The sequence below is a fragment of the Erinaceus europaeus genome, chromosome 15, assembly GCF_950295315.1.
Source record: "Erinaceus europaeus chromosome 15, mEriEur2.1, whole genome shotgun sequence".
Taxonomy (NCBI): domain Eukaryota; kingdom Metazoa; phylum Chordata; class Mammalia; order Eulipotyphla; family Erinaceidae; genus Erinaceus; species Erinaceus europaeus.
Window position 1 is genome coordinate 20,296,284 of NC_080176.1, and position 21,312 is coordinate 20,317,595.

The following is a 21,312-nucleotide window of genomic DNA, read 5'->3' on the forward strand; positions in this document are numbered from 1 at the left end:
GTGGTGGGCGTAGGACTCTGACCTAGAGGAGGGGCACCAGTGTCACCTGGAGAGGAGGCCTAACACAGGCTGGGAGCTGTTTCCTGTAGAGGTCAAATATTAACTCTCTACAAATGCCAAATATTCAAACAGTTGTGGCAAAGTGCTCTAAAAGGCATTTTGTTAAGAAAAAAAATTTTTGTTCCCCCACCCCCTTTTCCCCCGTTCTGATTCAGGGATTTCACTGTTTTCTCTAATTCCTCCCTAGTTCTCCTTGTCCCTGTCTACCCCCAACAAATTGCAGCCTGGGAAGTGGCTCAGTGGATAAAACCTTGGACTCTCAAGCATGAGGTCCTGAGTTCAATCCCTGGCATCATATATGCCACAGTGACATTCTACTTCTTTGTCTTTCTTATTAATAAAGAAATCTTGGGCTGAGGAAACAGCTTAATGGTCATATAAAGGACTTTCATGCCTGAAGCTCTGAGGGCCCAGGTTCAATCCCCAGTACCACCACAAACTGAAGCTGAGCAGTGTTCTAGGGTGTGTTCTGTGAGCCTCTACCTCTCTTTGTATTTCTTTCATTAAAATAAAGATAAAATACCTTGAAAAAGTCTCTCTTGTGTGGGGGTAGATAGCATAATGGTTATACAGAAAAGACTGTCATGCCTGAGGCTCCAAAGTCCCAGGTTCTACCAACAGCCAGAGCTGAAAAGTGCTCTGGGAAAAAAATAAAGAAAAAGTCTTTCTTAATCCCATGTACTTGTGAAGAAAGCTTAGTTTTAGTATTCCCATAAAATGTAGTAACAAAGGCCCCCTCCAAGGGGGCGGGTGGGAGTGGGAAGCTTCACAAGTGTTCTGAAGCAAGCCTGCTGGTGTTTGTCTCTCTGCCTTTCTCCCCTTTTCCTCTCAATTTCTCCCTGTCCTATCAAATTATTTAAAAAAAAAAAACTTAAAAAATAAATAAAATGCAGTGTTAGGAGCAAAGGAGGTAGCACAGCGGTTATGTAACAGATTTCCACACCTGAGGCTTCCAATGAACCCTCAGCAACATCATAAGCCAGAGCTGAGCAGTGTACTGGTCAAAAATAAATGCAGAGAACCCATTGGTTTCGATTACCAGGCGTGAGAGTGAAGAGTAAATGACACCTAAGCAGCTGGAGAAATTACCGCTCGGGCTGGACTTTCATACCTGAGCTTCCTGGTTCTATACCTAGCAACTGCATGTACCAGAATGGTGCTCTGGCCGGTCCCTTTTTCTCTTCCGCCTCATGTTAAACTTTCTCATATGTAATAAAATAAATCTGTAAATAACCACATCCAGAACGACAGTTAACTATCAGAGGCTTCCCTAGTGTGGAGGAAGTAAGGGAGCAGCCTGAGAGGCGGGCAGTGGGCAGAGCGCTGGTCAACCTGGGCAGATCTCCCGCGCTGCATGAGCCAGCGATGCACCGGCCTCTTTTGTAGGGCATTCCACATGCCTCTCAGACACAGCTCCAGAAACAGCTTGCTCCCAGTGTCGCCGGATGTCCCGAGGTCAGCGAAACCCCCCATGATTATGTTATCTCGGGTTTTCTGCGTCTTTTATCCTCCCCCGGAAGCCCTAAGGAGCTGAGAGCCAGTGCCCGGGCTTTCCCTAAGGAGAAACAGAAGGCAGCTGGGAATAGGGGAAGCAGAGGTCGGGGAGCTCTGGACAGACCTCCCTCCCGGGACTGACACCCCGCGGGTGGCTCCCCGCTCAGTAGTCCTCCTCGGCCAGGGAGAGGAGCACGGCCTTGGGCGTGTTCTCAAAGAGGGCGGCGCGGTTCTGCTGCTGCCCCTTCTTCACCCAGTGGCCGTAGATGCGGAAGGCGAAGGCGTCGATGAGGCGGCGCAGGGGCCGCAGCGCGTAGGGGTCCCGGATGACGATCTCCCGGGTCACCGGCTTCACGCGCCGGTACTGGTAGTAGATCCGCACCGAGGCCAGCACGGTCACCGCGATCACCTGCGGGGCGCCCCCAGAGCTGGGCCGGGAATCCCCGGGCCCCCGCGCCCCCCACCAGCCTCCTGGGCGGGTCGGCTGACACCTTTCTTCCATCGCAGAGAGGGGCAAGCGCTTCTGGAGAGCCCCTGGGGGAGGGGCTGCCGGGGGGGGGGGTGGGCAGCTGGGCATTTGCACTTGGGGAGCTCCAGGGCCCTGGGTGGGGCTGAGACTTAGTACCTTGAACTTCCCCCGGGGGCTGAAGTGCCGCACTTCCTCCACCACGTACTGCTGGAAGAAGGGGTGCGCCAAGGCCTCCTCTGCCGTGCAACGGCCCTGGGGGTTCACCACCAAGAAGCGGGACACCTGACAGCACAAGGCAGGGGGCTGACATTGTCAAGATGGCGCCACTTCCGGTCTCCCCCGGAAGTCGCCCTGCAGCGCGGGTCCTCTCCCTGCACCCCCACTAAGGGGACACTGGGCCTTGCAAAGCTGGGGTGCCAGTGGGCCCGGCCTCTCACCAGGTCCTTCACGGTGTCTGAGTAGTCATCCCACTCGGGTGAGCCAAACTGGTAGTTTCCGCTCATGATCATGCGCAGCATCAGCATCTGCTTCCGGTGCCAGAAGGGCGGGGAGCCGGCCAGTAGGGTGTACATGATGACGCCTGTGCTCCACCTGCCAACAGGCAGGGTGGGGGTGGGGGGCAGTGTAACCCCAGTCACCCCCCACCACTACCACCCAGCCCAGCCAGGTTCCCCTGGCCAGGGAGGGTGTTTCTGCCCTTAAGGGTCACCTCCCACCCCTCCCCTGCACACTCACATGTCTACTTCCTTCCCGTAGCCTGGGTGGTCATCATTCATGGAACACTCGATGATCTCAGGGGCCAGGTAATTGGGGGTACCACACACCTCTGCAGGGATAATTACCACCAGGAGAAGCCATCAGGAAGCACTTGCAAGAGGAAGGTTGGAAGATACAGTGGAGATAGTGCAGAACGAGAGGACCCTTCTGCACTGATAGTTGAGGGCCAAGGCCAGAGGTAGGGTGCTAGCTGACAAGGTCACCCACTGGGGGCTTGTCCATTCCTGGGGCCCTTCTAGCCATCCTTACCTAGAGCTTAAGACAGTGCCTCTCCATGTAGTGGACACAGGGCTTGCCTGAACAAATACCTAGCCCAGTAGCATAATAGTTCCGAAAAGAGGTTTTTATGCCTGAGACTCTGATGTCCCGGGTTCAATCCTTTGCACCACCATAAACCAGAGCTTTGCTTTGGTAAAATAAAAATAAAAAATAAGTTAGTAAATAAATAAAACTAACCCAGAGGGTTACTGTGTAAGAACCGGGTTCAAGTTCCCAGTCTTCATCTACAGGGGGTAAATTTCAACATCAGAGAAGCAGTGATAAAAGCGTTTCTCTCTTACGATTTTTTTATTATTACCTTTATTTATTGGATAGAGACAGCCAGAAATCAAGAGGGAAGGGGTGATAGAAATGGAGAGAGACAGAGAGACACCTACAGACCTGCTTCACCACTTGTGAAACTTACCTCCTACAGGTGGGGACCGGGGGCTTGAACCTGGGTCCTTGCACACTGTAACATGTGCGCTTAACCAGGAGTGCCACCACCCGGCCCCAGTATTTTTTTTTTATAAATTTTTATTTATTTATTCTTTTTGTTGCCCTTTTTTTTGTTGTTGTTGTTGTTGTCGTTATTATTGATGTCATTGTTGTTGGATAGGACAGAGAGAAATGGAGAGAGGAGGGGAAGACAGAGAGGGAGAGAGAAAGACAGACACCTGCAGACCTGCTTCACCGCCTGGGAAGCGACTCCCCCTGCAAGTGGGGAGCTGGGGGCTCGAACCGGGATCCTTCCGCTGGTCCTTGTGCTTAGCGCCACCTGCGCTTAACCCGCTGCGCTACCGCCCGACTCCCCCAGTATTTTTTTTAATATTTACTTATTTATTCCCTTTTGTTGCCCTTTTTTTTTATTGTTGTAGTTATTATTGTTGTTACTGATGTCGTCGTTGTTGGATAGGACAGAGAGAAATGGAGAGAGGAGGGGAAGACAGAGTGGGGAGAGAAAAATAGACACCTGCAGACCTGCTTCACGGCTTGTGAAACGACTCCCCAGCAGGTGGGGAGCCGGCAGCTGGAACCAGGATCCTTATATCGGTGCCACGTATGCTTAACTCGCTGCTACCGCCCAACTCCAAGTATTTTGTTTTTTAATTACTGCTCAGCTCTGACTTATGGTAGTGTGGGGGATTGAGCCCTGGAATTTTGGAGGCTCAGGCACAAAAACCTCTTTGTAGAACCATTATGCTCTCTCCCCCCACCCTTTCTCTCTCAACCTCTATCTCTCCCTCCCCCTCTCAATTTCTCTGTCTCTATTCTAGTAAATAAATAAGTACCTAACCCAGAAATGCTAATGTTCATATTTGGAATTGGGGGAGGGGGTCTGGAGGACAGAGGGGCGTGGGGAGGAAAGAAACCAGGCAACTTCTATTCTAGGGAGGGTTGATGGGAGAGCCTGAATCCTCGGCACAGGAGAAGAGCAGGAGGCCAGACCTCTCAGCTTCTCTCCTGGCTGCAATTGGCAGGAAAAGCCGAAGTCTGTGAGCTTGATGTTCATGTCATCATCAAGGAGGATGTTCTCAGGCTTCAGGTCTCGGTGCACAATGTTGAGCTTGTGCAAGCTGCAGATCACCTCCAGTAGGGCTCTCATGATCTTCCTGGGAGAAACAGGCACAGGGGACTCATCTCCCACTCATTAGAGTTAGGGAACAGGAGGGGAGGCTGAAGTCCAGAACCAGCCAGGCGTGGAGTGAGGGGACCCTGGCATGGGCTTGGACTGTGTGGGGGCAGCTGAAGAGGGAGGTAGGCCTTCAAGTTCAGCATTGTTGCCACCACCCCACCAAACCCCAATCCCAGATAAACATGCATCGCCATGCTATGCTTCCTCCCCCTGGATGTGGGCACAGTGGGGATAGGGGCAAATGGGCCCTCACCTGGTCTCCTTCTCACTCAGAGTCACCTTCTCTGTGAGGTAATCAAAGAGCTCCCCTCTCTTCATCCTGCAGAGTCAGAGGCTCTGTAGTTGGATGGGTGACAGTTCCCCTAAAATAACTCCAGAAGTGAAATGGGCCCTACCCCACAAAGGACTGAGGTCTAGAGAAACAAGTAGAGATGTATCAGGAGATGGGGAGCATAGGAGGGGAGGTAGCAGGAGGGAGATGGAAACCCCCTCACATCAGCTGTGAAAATGGGGCTGGGATCCACATGGGCAAAATCAGGGCTGGGAGATGGAAGGGGGACCCTGAGCCCTTGGCCCAAACCCCAGACCTAGAGAGGAATTCTGAGTTTGTCCAAGAGGTAGTGGTGCATCTTATCCAGGAGGCTAAATTATTGAACTCTTAAGTGTGAGTTCAACCCTCTGGCTGTACATATGCTAGAGGGATGCTCTGGTTCTCTCTCTCCTCTTATCTCTCTCATTAATAAATAAAATCTTAGAAGGAGGAAGAGAATTATAGTGATGAAAAAGAAGAAGGTGATGATGGTGATGGAGCTGGCAAAATAACTCACTTGGATAGTTTGCAGCTTTACCAAGTGCAGAACCCAGGTTTGAGCCTGGACTTCACTACACTGGAGGAAGCTTTGATGCTGTGGCATATCTCTCTCTCTCCAAGTGTTGAGGAAGCAAAGTCTTGCTTAATCTTTTAAGATTAAGAGATGTGGGGAGGGGGACTAGGCAGTGCCACATTGGTTGAGCTCACACATTACCATGCACAAGGACCTGGGTTTGAGCCCCATCACCACCACCACCTGCAAGGGGATGCTTTGTAAGTGGTGAAGTAGATGTCTCTCTCTCTCTCTCTCTCTTTTCTTTTTAAAGATTTTATTTAGGGCAGGGGTAGATAGCATAATGGTTATGCAAAGAGATTCTCATGCTTGAGGCTCTGAAGTCCCAGGATCAGTCCCCTGCACCACCATGAGCAGAGCTTCTCAGTGCTCTGGAAAAACAAACAAACAAAATAAAGATTTTATTTATTTATCAATGAGAAAAATAGAGGAGAGAGAAAGAACCAGACATCACTCTGGTACATGTTCTGCTGGGGATTGAACTGGGGACTTCATGCTTGAGAGTCCAATGCTTTATCCACTGTGCTACCTCCCGGACCATAGATGTCTTCCTTCCTTCCTTCCTTCCTTCCTTCCTTCCTTCCTTCCTTCCTTCCTTCCTTCCTTCCTTCGTAACTGGGAGTTAAAACTTGCACTTAAAACTGGGAGTGCCACTGCTAAGCCCTCTCTTTCTTTCTCTATCTCTGTTTCCCTCTCACTATCTCTGTCTCTATCCAGTAAATAAAGTAAATAAAAGAATTGTGGTTCAATTTTCTTTTCAGTTTTGGGGGCTGTTCTAGAAAGAGACCTCTACCAGAACAATCTAGTTTTACCCTGGAGGGCAAATCAGGGTAGCATTAAAAATAGCTTCCCCCCAAGTAACTTCTTGAGAGGTTAGAGACATTTGAGCTGCCTACCCTCACCCCACTCCCAACTCTACAGGCAGTGTGCAGAGTCAGGTCAGCTGACCTGGCACGCCTATAGCTCTCTGGGAAAACCTTCCTTGTATTAATAGGAAGAGTAAGCCCTGTGCCCTCCTGCCTGCCCTCCAGGGAAAACAGTGGAACTCTTAGGGGCCCAGGGATTCAGAAAATAAACACATATGGGGGGGGGTAAAGTGGGGACTGGAGAAGCAAAGAGACTCTCATACTGAGGCTACAGGTCTCAGGTTCAATACCCCAAACCACCATATACCAGAACAAAGCGGTGCTCTGGTATTTAAAAAAAAAGAAAAGAAAAGAAAAGAAAAGTCTCACAGAAGGCCAGTAAAAGAAAGGGCCCAGGAGGTGGTATAGTGAGTATGGCATCAGACTTGGGAGCATAGGGTCCTGAGTTCAGTACCTGACACTGCCTGTGCCAGTGATACTCTGGTCCCCTCTCTCCCACTCTACCTTGTGTTGGTAGACAAATAAATACATCTTTATTTGTTTATTACCAGAGCACTGATCAGAGCTCTGGCTTATGGTGGTCGTGGTGCTAGTGGTGGGGAGGAGGAGTGAACATGGGACTTCGGAGCCTCAGGCATGAGAATCTCTTTGCATAATCATTATTCTTTTTTTTTAATATTTATTTTATTTATTTCCTTTTGTTGCCCTTGTTGTTTTATTGTTGTAGTTATTATTGTTGTTGTCATTGTTGGATAGGACAGAGAGAAATGGAGAGAGGAGGGGAAGACAGAGAGGAGGAGAGAAAGATAGACACCTGCAGACCTGCTTCACCACCTGTGAAGCGACTCCCCTGCAGGCAGGGAGCCGGGGTTCGAACCGGGATCCTTATGCCGGTCCTTGTGCTTTGCGCCACCTGCGCTTAACCCGCTGTGCTACAGCCCGACTCCCGCATAATCATTATTCTATCTACCCCTGACCAGTATCTTTTTTCAATTTCATTTTTTAATTAATTAATTTACTTATTGTTGGATAGAGACAGAAATTGAGAGGGAAAGAGACAGAGACACCTGCAGCCCTACTTCACCATTCCTGAAGCTTTCCCCCTGCGGGTGGGGCCCACTAGGACCTCCTAGGCCACATGATCCTTGTCTTATGCAATATCTGAACTGTGTGCCTAAAAAGCAGTGTGTGGGTCCAGTTTTTCATAATTTTATTTCCACTTTATTTAATTTTTAATTATTTCTTTGGTAGAGAAATTGAGAAGAGAAGGGGAGATAGCGCAGAGAGAAAGACATTTGCAGACCTGCCTCACCACTCATGAAGCTTCCCCTGCGGGTGGAGACCAGGGGTTTGAACCTGGGTCTTTGCACATGGCAACATGTGGTCTACCAGGTGCGCCACTACTAGCCTCTTATTTCCATTTTTAAAGCACTAGGGGCCCAGTGCTACCACTGGAATCCACAACGCTAATCTTGCTCCCACTTGTCCCTGCTTTATCTAGTTTCCTTCTATATATATTTTTTAATTTTTTAGCCAGAGCACTGTTCAGCTCTGGTTTATGGTGGTACGGGGGGGGGGGGTGGCGGGGGGGCACTGAATCTGGGACTTCAGAGCCTCAGGCATGAGAGCCTGTTTGTATAACCATTCTGCTATCCACCCTCCACCCATCTAGTCTCCTTCTATAGGACACTTTGTGAGCCTCCTGGGTGGTGGCACAGGGGGTCAAACCTTGGACTCTCCAGCATGAGGTCCTGAGTTCAATTCCCAGCATTGTATGTGCTAGAATGACACTTTCTTTCTGTCTTTGCCTGCCTCTTAAAATAATAATAATAAATAATAATAATATAGGGCAAGGGTAGATAGCATAATGGTTATGCAAAGAGATTCTCATCCCTAAGGCTCCAGAGTCCTAGGTTCAATCCCCCACACCACCATAAACCAGAGCTGAGCAGTGCTCTGGTAAAGAAAAAAATAATAATAAATAATAACAAAACTAAATAAAGCTTAAAAATCATTAACAAAGGGAGAGAGCACAATCTGAGTGGTTAAAAAAAATCATTAGCGGGGGTCGGGCGGTAGGGCAGTGGTTTAAGCCACGTGGACCAGCATAAGGGTTCCGGTTGGAGCCCCCGGCTCCCCACCTGCAGGGGAGTCACTTCACAGGCCGTGAAGCAGGTCTGCAGGTGTCAATCTTTCTCTCCCCCTCTCTGTCTTCCCCTCCTCTCTCCATTTCTCTCTGTCCTATCCAACCACAACAACATCAATAACAACAACAACAATAGCTACTACAATGAAACAAGGGCAACAAAAGGGAATAAATAAAAAATATATTAAAAAAGAAAAGTTTAAAAAATAAAACAAGGACAACAAAGGGGAATAAATAAATAAAAATTTTAAAAAATCATTAGCAGTTAAGTTGGGCCTGTCACTGTGCTGTTATTAATTGTGGTAATTAAAAAAAATAAAATCAGCCAGCCCTGTGACCTGGGAGTTAGCACAGTGGATAAGACATTGGGCTGTCAAGCATGAGGTCCTCAGTACAATACCCAGCAGCACCTGTGTCAGAGTGATGCTCTGGTTCTATCTCCCCTCTCTCATAAATAAATAAATATTTAACATTTTTAATATATATGATTTTTGGGTAAAGACGACAAATTGAGAAGGAAGGTAGAGATAGAGAAGAGAGAGAAGGGCCAGATGGTGGTGCACCTTGCTAAGCCCAAACACACAGTACACAAGGACCCAGGTTCAAGCCCGTAGTCTCCACCTGCGGGGGGAAAGCTTTAGGAGTGGTGAGGCAGGGCTGCAGGTGTGTCTCTTCTCTCTCTCTCCTTCTTTATCTCTTACTCTCAATTTCTCTGTGTCTCTATCCAATAATAAATAAATAATATTTTTAAAATGAAAAAAAAAACATTTAGGGGGCTGGGTGGTAGCGCAGAGGATTAAGCACACATGACACGAAGTGCGAGGACAGGCATAAGGATCCCAGTTCGAGCCCCCTGGCTCCCCACCTACGGGGGGGGGGGTCACTTCACAAGTGGTGAAGCAGGTCTACAGATGTCTATCTTTCTCTCCCCCGCTCTGTCTTCCCCTTCTCTCTCCATTTCTCTCTGTTCTATCCAACAACAAACAGTAGCAATAACAACAAGGGAAAAAAAAAAAAGGAAAAATGGCCCCCAGGAGCAGTGTATTCATTCGTAGTGCAGGCAACAAGCCCCATTGATTACTCTGGGGGGGGGGGAATTTAAAAAAAGAGAGGAGAGAGAGGGAGACACCTGCAGCACTGCCTCACCACTCACAAAGCTCAAACCTGGGTACTACTCCACTCTGGGTTTTGGTGGTGTGATTGAACCTGGGACCTCAGAGCCTTAGTCATGACAGTCTCTTTGCATAATCATTATGCTATCTATACACCCCACCCAACAAATCTTAAAAAAAGAAAAAAAAACCCACATTATCCTCAGTCACCAGGTTCCAGATGCTACCATGATACCATGACTTCCCTGGGCAGACAACCCCACCAATGTGTCCTGGAGCCCCACCTCCCCAGATTCATGCCCCACTATGGAAAGAGAGAGACAGGCTGGGAGTATGGACCTGCCAATTCCCATGTTCAGCGGGGAAGCAATTACAGAAGCCAGACCTTCCACCTTCTGCACCCCATAATGACCCTGGGTCCATACTTCCAGAAGGATAAAGAATAGGAAAGCTATCAGGGGAGGGGATGGAATAGGGAGATCTGGTGGTGGAAATTTTGTGGAGTTGTACCCATCTTATCCTATGGTCTTGTCAATATTTCTATTCTATAAATATTTTTTAAAAAAAAGGGAGAGGAGAAACTATAGTCATGTGTCAACAACTGTACTTTATGGCATTGACACCTAATAAAGTTATCTGGAAAAAAAAACAAAACAAGTGGTCCGGGAGGTGGCGCAGTGATAAGGCTTTGGACTCTCAAGCATGAGGTCCTGAGCTCGATCCCACGCAGCACATGTGCCAGAGTGATGTTTGGTTCTCACTCACCTCCCATCTTTCTCATGAATAAATAAATAAATAAAATCTTTTTAAAAATCATCCAGCTCATAGTAATGGAGCCAGGAATCAAAGCCCCTAAAGTATACCTACCTGAAGCAGTTGTGATGGGGTTGAGGACAGTAAGGGGTTCTTCTACCCCCCACCCCTCCCCGTGGCTGTCGGCAGGGCTGGATACTTACAAGTCAAACACCAAGAAGAAGAAAGTGTTGGTCTCATACGTGTCCTTGAGCTGTACTGAAAGGGAACCGCAGCGAGCTAGTCTCAGGCAGCACAGCAACCTAGGCTCCCGGGGCGCTGGGGGCTGGGGACACCGGGACCAGAGCCACTGGAGGCGGGGGCAGGGGGTGTGGCAAGGACGCTGTTCAGGGGTCCCCTCATCCCACCCGGGAGGTTGGGGGGGAGGAGGGACAGGTCCACGGCGTCTCAGCCCTTCTGAGACCCTTCAGAGAGTGGAAAAGGCAGCTATGAAGGGTAAGCTAGGTCTTGGGGGGCAGGTGGGACTAGGGGGTGCAGAAGGCACCGGGATGCCCGTCTGGCTGCACGCATGGGGGTGACCTGGGTTACCCGAGCGGAATCCAGGCGACTGAGGGGCCTCCACTTACTGATGTTGGGGTGCCCCGAGACCTTGCGCAGGATGTCCACCTCCTTCAGGGTGGCCTGGCGCAGCTCGCGCACCTCCTCGGGGCTGAAGCTGCCGCCGCCCGTGATGTCAATGACCTTCACCGCGTACTCGCAGCACGTGGGCTTGTGGATGCAGCGCCGGACCACGCTGCTCACGCCCCTGGGTGGGGAGGAAGGAGGCTCTGGGAGGCGGCCCCGGGGGCAGGGCCACAGCTGGGCACCCCACCTTCCCTGGGAATGTGTGTGGAGAGGTGAAGACACAACAGCCAGGGAGGGGTGCGCAGCGGGTAGAGCACCAGGCTTACAATAAGCAATTCCTGACACCACATATGCTGGCTTTCTACCTCTCTCTGTCATAAATAAGTAAATAAATATCTTCACAAAAATTTATTTTAGTGCAGTGAGAGAGATTGGCATGTGTCAGTTGATGTTCTGGTTCTCTTTCATTCTATCTCTTTCAAATTAATTTTTTTAATATTTTATTTATTTATTAATGAGAAACATAGGAGGAAAGAGAAAGAGCCAGACATCACTCTAGTACATGTGCTGCTGGGGATTGAACTCAGGACCTCATGCTTGAGAGTCCAATGCTTTATCCACTGCGCCACCTCTCGGACCACTAAAATTAATTTTTTATTATTTTTATTTATTTATTGGGTAGAGAGCCAGAAATAGGAAGGGGAAGACAGAGAGAGAGAACACCTGCAGCCCTGCTTCATCACTCCTGGAGCTTTCCCACTGCAGGTAGGGACCAGGGGCTTGAACCCCAGTCCTTGTGCATTGTAACACCTGTGCTCAACCAGGTGTGCCACCACCAGACCCCCTCATTCCTTTCTCTTTTTATAAATTATTTTAAAAAATTTTCCCCTCCAGGGTTATTGCTGGGCTCGGTGCCTGCACCATGAATCCACCGCTCTGGAGGCCATTTTCTCCCCCTTTTTGTTGCCTCGTTGTGGTTATTATTATTGCCATTGTTGATGTTGTTCATTGTTGGATAGGACAGAGAGAAATGGAGAGAGGAGGGGAAGACAGAGAGGAGGAGAGAAAGATAGACACCTGCAGACCTGCTTCACCGCCTGTGAAGCGACTCTCCTGCAGGTGGGGAGCCAGGGCTCGAACCGGGATCCTTATGCCGGTCCCTGTGCTTTGCGCCACATGCGCTTAACCCACTGCGCTACCACCGACCCCCTATTTTTAATTTTTTAAATTATCTTTATTTATTGAATAGAGATAGCCAAAAATCACAAGGGTAGGGGGAAACAGAAAGGAAGAGAGATATCCCAGAGGCAGGGGGGACGCTCCACAGGCAGGAAGACAGGTCTGCAGCAGGTGTCTCTCTTTTTATCCCCCTCTCTATCTCTCCCACCCTCTCAATTTCTCTCCGTCCTACCCAATAAAAAGGAAAAAATGGCCACCGGGAATGGATTTGTAGTGCTGTCACCAAGCCTCAGGGATAATCCTGGAGGTAAAGAAATGAGAGCGAGAGGAGTGAGGGAGAGAGGGAGAGAGAGATCGAGAAGTTCCTATAGTACTGCTTCACCAATTCACAAAGCTTTCACCCTGCAGGTAGGGACTGGAAGCTCAAATCTGGGTCCTTGCACATTGTAACCTGTGCACTCAGCCATGTGTACCGCCATTCTCTCTCGCACAGACAAACACATCTTTAAAAAATAGAGAGAACAAGAGACACAGAGGGAAGAGGGGTGGGGAGAGAGTCACTGCATCACTGCTCCACTGCTCCTGAAGCTTGCCCAACCAGGTGTCCCTATCCAGATCCTCTCACATGGTAAAGTGCTTGCTCTGCCAAGTGAGCCATCTCCCAGCCCCCCAAAATGGGGCTTAGATGTGCTTATCTAGGGCTGGTGAAATAGCTTACTTGGGGGATTCGGCGGTAACTAGCGGGTTAAGTGCACGTGGCTCAAAGCGCAAGGATCGGCATAAGGATCCCGGTTCGAGCCCCCAGCTCCCCACCTGCAGGGGAGTTGCTTCACAAGCGGTGAAGCAGGTCTGCAGGTGTCTATCTCTCTCCCTCTCTGTCTTGCCCTCCTCTCTCCATTTCTCTCTGTCCTGTCCATCACCACCACCAACAATAACTACAACAATAAAACCACAGGGCAACAAAAGGGAATAAATAAAGAAATAGCGTACTTCCACACTGCGCTGCTTTGCCTTGTGCACCACGACCCAGGTTTGAGCCTTGGGCCCCACTGCTCTGCAGGAAACTTTACTGCTATAGCCTCTCTCTCTCTCTCTCTCTCTCTCTCTCATTCCTTCCTTCTCTGTGTCTACACAACAACAAATAGATATACTTGTCAACAGCACTGGGGTCCAGCTTCCAGGGAGAGGCTTCTTCTGATCTGGATGATCTTTTTTTTATTTTTTATTTTTTTGTATTTATATATTAATATCACTCTGGTACATGTGCTTCTGGGGACCGAACTCAGGACCTCATGCTTGAGAGTCTGATGTCTTATCCACTGTGCCACCTTCCGGACCACTTATTTTTCCTTTTTTTTTTTTCTTCTTTTTTGTTTTAATATTTTTTTATTCATTTCCCCTTTGTTTTTGCCCTTGTTGTTTTATTGTTGTAGTTATTATTGTTGTTGTTATTGATGTCTTCGTTGTAGGATAGGACAGAGAGAAATGGAGAGAGGAGGGGGAGATAGAGAGGGAAGAGAAAGACAGACACCTGCAGACCTGCGTCACCGCTTGTGAACCGACTCCCCTGCAGGTGGGGAGCCGGGGGCTCGAAGAGGGATCCTCTCGCGGGTCATTGTGCTTTGCGCCACCTGCGCTTAACCCACTGCGCTACCACCCGACTCCCTTATTTTCCCTTTTATTGACCTTGTTGTTTTTATTATTGTAGTTATTATTGATGTCATCGTTGTTGGATAAGACAGAGAGAAATGGGATGTGAGGGCGATTTGGCTGCGACATCTGTCACCCCATTGATCGCCAGGGTTGATTCGGCTGATCTGGCTGGCTAGGCGGGTGTCCCCTTCCTCCCTCACCGCTCCATGTGCGTCCCTCCCGAAGCTGCGCGCTCGGTCGAAGAGGACGGCCTTCCTCGAATAGAGACGACCGGTCTTCGGTCGAGGGTATACGAGTAGCTGCGCTCCCCTGCTAGAACCTCCAAACAAGCTCTCAAGACAGAGAGAAATGGAGAGAGGCGGGGAAGACAGAGAGGGGGAGAGAAAGACAGACACTTGCAGACCTGCTTCACTGCCTATGAAGCGACCTTCCCTGTACGTGTGGAGCTGGGGGTTCGAACTGGGATCCTTACTCAGGTCCTTGCACTTAGCGCCATTGCGCTACCGCCTGACTCCCTGATCTGGACAATTTTATGGCCTCCCCCTTATCTCCAGGAAGGTGGGACCCCACACTCACAGCATAGGAACAGTGCTGGCCTTGGGGAAGGTGATGAGCTTAGTGCTCAGGGCCCGCTGGGGGAGGACAGCGCCAGTCCTTACCTGCCCAGGATTTCCTTGGTCTCATAGTTCTCATAGAAGCTCTGTGCCGAGTGTGAGTCCGGCAGCGCCTCATCCCGGGTCATGCTGGGCTTCGGTGTGGTGGTCTCTTTCACTCTGGCTTGATGCCTCTCTGTCTCTAGCTAATAAGAACGAGACAGGAAGTCGGGCGGTGGCGCAGCGGGTTAAGCACAGGTGGCGCAAAGCCCAAGGACCGGCGTAAGGAACCTGGTTTGAGCCCCCGGCTCCCCACCTGCAGGGGAGTCACTTCACAGGTGGTGAAGCAGGTCTGCAGGTGTCTGTCTTTCTCTCCCCCTTTCTTTCTTCCCATCCTCTCTCCATTTCTCTCTGTCCTAACAACGATGACATCAATGACAACAATAATAACTACAACAACAGTGAAAAACAAGGACAACAAAAGGGAATATAAATAAATAGATATAAAATTTTTTTAAAAAAGAATGAGACAGTGGGCTGGGGAAACAGCATAATTATTATGCAAAAGATTTTCGTGCTTGAGGCTCTTGAAGTCCAGATTTGAACCCCAGCACCACCATAAGCTAGAGCTGAACAGTGCTCTGGTTTATGTATTTTTCCTTCTTTTTTTTTTTTTTTTTTTCCTTTTTCCTTCTTTTTTAAAATACTTATTTTTTTCCCTTTTGTTGCTCTTTTTATTATTGTTGTTGTTGTTACTGATGTCGTTGTTGTTGGATAGGACAGAGAGAAATGGAGAGAGGACAGGAAGACAGAGAGGGGAAGAGAAAGATAGATACCTGCAGACCTGCTTCACCGCCTGTGAAGTGACTCCCCTGCAGATGGGGAGCTGGGGGCTCGAACTGGGATCCTTATGCTGGTCCTTGTGCTTTGCTGTACTTTTACTTCTATACCTCTCTCACTCATTAAAAAAAAAAAAAGGAGTTGGGCGGTAGTGCAGTGGGTTAAGCACAGGTGGCGCAAAGCACAAGGACTGGTGTAAGGATCCCGGTTCAAGCCCCCAGCTCCCCACCTCCAGGGGAGTCACTTCATAAGCAGTGAAGTAGGTCTGCAGGTGTCTATCTTTCTTTTCCCCCTCTCTGTCTTCCCCTCCTCTCTCCATTTCTCTCTGTCCTATCCAGCAACGATGACATCAACAACAACAATAACTACAACAATAAAAAAAACAAACAAGGGCAACAAAAGAGAATAAATAAATATTTAAAAAAAATTAGTCTGGGAGGTGGCACAGTGGATAAAGCATTTGACTCTCAAGCATAAGGTCCTGAGTTCAATCCACAACAGCCCATGTACCAGATCAGTGATGTCTGGTTCTTTCTCCCTTTTTCATTAATAAATAAATAAAATCTTAAAAAAAGATAAACAAACAAACTAATCCCTCCTTCTAAGACCACTTCTTGCTACTGTTTGTAACCAGGAATTTTTTTTTCCCCCAGAGGACTGCTTAGCTCTGGTTTATGGCAGTGCTGGGGATTGAATCTGGGACCTCAGAGCCTCAGGTATGAGAGTTTCTTTGCATAACCATTATGCTATCTCCCACCAGGACTTACTCTTCCTTTCTCTCTCTTTTAAATATTTTATTTATTAATTAATGAGAAACATAAGAAGAGAGAGAGAAAGAACCAGCCGTCACTTGGGTATGTGTGCTGCCAGGGATTGAACACAGGACTTTATGCCTGAGAGCCTAATGCTTTATCCACTGCACCACCTCCTGGACCACACATATTCTCTCTCTCTCCTTTATTTTATTTTATTGTTCTGTTGTTGCCTGGGCTTCACTGCCCCATGTCGACTTTTTCAAATAGAGAGACACAGGGTGGGGGAAGATAGCATGATGATTATGCAAAAAAATAGCATAATAAATATGCAAAAAGCTTTCGTGTCTGAGGCTTCAAAGCCCCAGATCCAATCCTTCCTACCAGCAAAAGCCAGAGCTAAGCAGTGCTCTGGTGAAATACACACACACACACACACACACACACACACACACACACACACATACACAGACACGGCATGGGTATGTGCAGAGGGCAAAAGGGAAAGGCATATCTCTCAGATGGCCTGAGAGCTGGTGTAGTGGATAAGGCAGTTGTCTCAAGCATGGGGTCCTAAGTTTGATTCCCAGAACCACATGTGCTAGAGTGATGCCCTAGTTCTCTAACCCCTTAATTAATTAATTAGTTAATTAAAAAGACACGTTTGGGGCCAGGAGGTAGTGCACCTGGTAGAGCTCATACAGTACAGTGTGCAAGGATCTGGGTTCAGGAACCCAGTCCCCACCTTCAGGGGGAACAGTGCTACAGGTTCTCTCTTCCTCTTACTTTCTCCTCTCTCAATTTCTCTTTTTTAATTTTAAGTTTCTTTTTTTTTTTTTTAAGATTATTTTTGGGGCCGAGTGGTGGCACATCAAATTAAGTGCACATAGTACAAAGTGCAAGGACCTGTGCAAGGATCCAGGTTTGAGCTTCCCTTCCTTACTCTGGTCCTTGCGCTTTATGCCATGTGCGCTTAAGCTGCTGTACCACTGCCTGGCCCTCTGAGCTCCCCTTCCCATCCCGTAGGAGGAAACTTAATGGACTCTCTTGCCCCCTCTCAATTTCTCTCTGTCCTAGCTAATAACATGGAAATAATGGCTGCCAGAAGCAGTAGTGCCGGCACTGGGTCCCCACAATATCTCTGGAAGAAAAAAAAACTTTATTTATTTATTGGATAGAGACAGTCAGAAATCAAGAGGGAAGGGGGAGATAGAGAGGTACAGAGGAAGAGAGACAGAGAGACATCTGCAACACTGCTTTGCCACTTGCAAAGCCTTCTGCCTTGCAGGTAGGGGACTGAGGGTTCGAACCTGAGTCCTTGTGTGTTGTAACATGTGTCCTCAACCAGGTGCGCCACCACCCGGCCCCTGAAGTACATAAAATAACTGTTTATTCTTCCTTTCTTCCTTCTTTTCTTTCATTCCTTCTTTCTCCCTTTCTTTCTTTCTTTCACTAGAGCACTGCTCAACTCTGGCATATGGTGGTACAGGGGTATTGAACCTGGGATTTTGGAGCCTCAGGCAGGAGAGACTCTTTGCATAACCATTATGCCCCCACCCACCTCTCAATTTCTCTGTCTCTATATAAAAAAAAAAAGAACTGAAAAAGATATGTCTTCACACAGCATCAAGACTTGCCTCGGGGCCTGATGGTGGTGCACCTGGTTGAGCGCACATGTTACAGTGCGCAAGGACCAGGGTTTGAGCCCCTGATCTCCACCTGCAGGGGGAAAGCTTCACAAGTGATGAAGCAGAGCAGCAGGTGTCTCTCTGTCTCTTTCCCTCTCTATCTCCTCCTTCTCGCTCAATTTCTTTTTAAATTTTTTTCTGTATTTATTTATTTTCCCTTTTGTTGCCCTTGTTGTTTTATTGTTGTAGTTATTATTGTTGTTGTTATCGATAGGACAGAGAGAAATGAAGAGAGGAGGGGAAGACAGAGAGGGGGAAAAGAAAGATAGACACCTGCAGACCTGCTTCACCGCCTGTGAAGAGACTCCCCTGCAGGTGGGGAGCTGGGGGCTCGAACTGGGATCCTGACGCCGGTGCTTCTTGCCAACTGTGCTTAACTCGCTGCGCTACCGCCTGACTCCCCCCTCTCAATTTCTGATTGTCTTTATCCAATAAATAAAGATAAAAAAAAAAGACTTGCCTCAGTGCGGTGACAGCCGGGCTCTAACCTGGGTCATGTCCATGACAAAGCAGGTGTGCCCTCAGGCGCTCTATCTTTCCAGCACAGGTAGCCAGGACTCTCCTAATCAGCCTTTTGTTTGGTGCAGCTGTGTGCCCGGTGGGTGCTGCGAGGACTCAGAGCCTCACAGATTGGCCCTGGTCTCGGCCTTTGCTGTGTCCCCAAGGGATGCCCCAGGCAGCCAGCCCCTCTGTGTCCACGTGGGGAGCCAGTGCCGGGCTCGATGGGAGTGGGTGGTGAGGCTGTTACCCTTTGGTCAGGTGCCAGCATTGGTCACCTCAGGGCTCAGGCTGGCTATTGCAAGAAGCCTAGTGTCCTCGCTGCCTGGTGACCAGAGGGCAGACTAGAATAACAAGTTGGCCCTGCCAGCAGATGGTGCCTGGGCTGCCCTCAGGCGTCCTCTGCCCCCATCAGCAGCCCCTGATGCACAGGAGGGTCTGCACTCTGCAAAAAGGAGCCCCTGTTCATCTTAGCAGTCCATTGTGCTCCTAGGATGGGTATCTGTACCCCACAGATTCTGGTGGCCCAGAATCCCCTCCTGGGCTGGGAGCTGCATTCTCTCTGGCTTCCCCGGAGACTCTGGCTCCATCTGCCTCTGCTAGGGTGGATGGCAGTGGGGGTGCTTTATCTCATGCCATCTCCATGTTCTGAGGTCTAACTTGGGAGTGACTCTGGTCCTCTGTCCCCACCCACCTCCTCCATCCTTTTCCCAAGATCCCTGGGAAGGGTCCCTAAATGGAAGGAGGTCACCTGGTTTTGTCTGGAAAATAACATTCTCTCCTCAAATGCAGAGCCCCAAAACACAGTCAGGGGGACCTACTTTCTGCAGACAACTCCCCACTTCCGCCCTGAGCGGGGGCTTTAAGAGCTCCTGTTTACCAGCTTTTAGGGTTCGTGGATTTGGGGGTTCCTCTCAGCTCTACCCCCAGGGCCTCCCCTTTTCCTGGCTTGCTACCTGGTTTGGGGCTATCACTGACCCAGCTACTCACCGTTAGGTTCTTGGGGTGGGGATCTTTGAGTGTGAGAGGAGCCCCACAGGTCCTGGAGCTCCGTGGGGAGAGGGTGCACCAGAGGACTGAGTAAACACTGCTGGTCCAAGTAGGAAGTCTGGCTGCTCTTCCTTCAGGCTCTGCTACTTGCTGACGAAAGTCTGATGTGCCCAAAATAAAATCACAACTGCAAGCCTGGGATGTAGGCCAAGGTTCAGCAGAGGTGGTGCGGGGCAAACCTCAACACAGGGTGACCCCTACTGGACGGCAAGGGAAGCTCAGGTGACCCAGAAGCAGGCTTGGCAGGACAGACCTCAGTTTTCCCTCTGGAGCTCCCTCAGCCTCCAGGCCCAGAGATGCAGCCCGTCTTGCTGGGAAGGCACCGGCTTCTCCGGCAGCCATATTTGTGGACTTAGAGCACAGGGTTTTAGAAGACACGAACACTAGTGAACCCACCATGCAGTCCTGGCTGCCACAGGGCCAAAGATGTGTCCCCTGGGGGGACAGTGGGTGTAGCTGGTCTATGACATGCAGGCCTTAAAAGACATTCCTTAAAGTCCTTTTCTAGAATCCACTGCAGTGGGTTAGCACTTATTATTATTATCCGCATAATTATTACACCAGAGCACTGTGCAGCTCTGGCTTATGGTGGTGCAGGGATTGAACCTGGGACTTTGGAGCCTCATGCATGAGTTCCTTTGCATAACCATTATGCTATCTACCCCATAAGCTGGTTAGCACCTATTTTAGGGAGAGGTGAAATTGTACCTGAGACAAGTTCTGTAAAACAACCCTCACCTTGAAATTAAAAAAAAAAAAAAAAAGTGGTCTGGGAGGTGGTGAAGTGAATAAAATACTGGACTCTTAAGCAGGAGGTCCTGAGTTCAATTCCTGGCAGTACATGTACCAGAATGATGTCTGGTTCTTTCTCTCCTCTTTCTCATTAATAGATAAAATTTTTGTTCCCCAACTAGGGCAACAAAACGGAATAAATAAATTTAAAAAAATCTTTTTTCCCCCTCCTTTATCACTGGGGCTCAGTGGCTGCACTATAAATCCACTGCTCCTGGAGGCTTTTTCCCCCCACTTTGTTGCCCTAGTTGTTATTAGTTGCTGTTGGATAGGACAGAAAAATTGAGAGAGGGGGAGAGAAAGATAGACACCTGCAGACCTGCTTCATCATTTGCAAAGCAACCTCCCTGCAGGTGGAGAGTTAGGGGCTTGAACTGGGATCCTCACACTGGTCCTTGCGCTTTGCACCATGTTTGCTGAACCCGTTGTGCTACCACCTGGCCCTAAATAAATAAAAATCTTAAAAAAAAATGTGATGTGGGGGTCGGGTGGTAGCACAGCAGTTTAAATGCACATGGTGCAAAAGTGCAAGGACCGGCCTAAGAATCCAGGTTCGAGCCCCCGGCTCCCCACCTGCAGGGGGGTCACTTCATGAGCGGTGAAGCAGGTCTGCAGGTGTCTATCTTTCTCTCCTCCTCTCTGTCTTCCCCTCCTCTCTCCATTTCTCTCTGTCCTATCCAACAATGGCATCAATAACAACAATAATAACAACCACAATGATAAAACAACAAGGGCAACAAAAGGGAAAAAAATTGCCTCCAGGAGCAGTGGGTTCATGGTAATAACCCTGGAGATAAAAAAAAAAAAAGAAGAAGAAGAAAAAAAAAGAAAAAGTGATGTGTGGTCCGGGAGGGAGGTGGTGCAGTGGATAAAGCATTGGACTTTCGGGGAGTCAGGCTGTAGCGCAGTGGTTAAGCACAGGTGGCGCAAAGCGCAAAGACCAGAGTAAGGATCCCGGTTTGAGCCCTGGGTCCCCACCTGCAGGGGAGTCGCTTCACAGGCGGTGAAGCAGGTCTGCAGGTGTCTATCTTTCACTCCCCCTCTCTGTCTTCCCCTCCTTTCTCCATTTCTCTCTGTCCTATCCAACAACGATGACAACAATAATAATAACCACAACAATAAAACAACAAGGGCAACAAAAGGGAATAAAAAAAAAAAAGCATTGGACTTTCAACCATGAGGTCCTGA

At 48.9% G+C, this 21,312-nt stretch overlaps 1 protein-coding gene across 3 annotated transcripts; it reads right to left on the minus strand.

The window, feature by feature from the left end:
• Positions 1–12: 12 nt before the first annotated feature.
• On the minus strand, positions 13–19,426 carry PHKG1 (phosphorylase kinase catalytic subunit gamma 1). Of its 3 annotated transcripts, none has more exons than XM_007530054.3 (10): positions 19,273–19,426; positions 14,571–14,706; positions 11,082–11,260; positions 10,659–10,713; positions 4,948–5,013; positions 4,508–4,671; positions 2,759–2,849; positions 2,461–2,614; positions 2,180–2,305; positions 13–1,963 (listed from the first exon to the last, which is right to left on the minus strand). In XM_007530054.3, the coding sequence occupies exons 2-10, from the start codon at positions 14,651–14,653 to the stop codon at positions 1,718–1,720; spliced, it is 1,164 nt and encodes a 387-aa protein (XP_007530116.1). In that variant the 5' UTR covers positions 14,654–14,706; positions 19,273–19,426; the 3' UTR covers positions 13–1,717. The 3 variants fall into 3 exon arrangements, with proteins under 3 accessions (XP_007530116.1, XP_060029119.1, XP_060029120.1); XM_060173136.1 differs by having other exon boundaries at positions 14,571–14,710; XM_060173137.1 differs by lacking the exon at positions 4,948–5,013 and having other exon boundaries at positions 14,571–14,710.
• Positions 19,427–21,312: the final 1,886 nt, after the last annotated feature.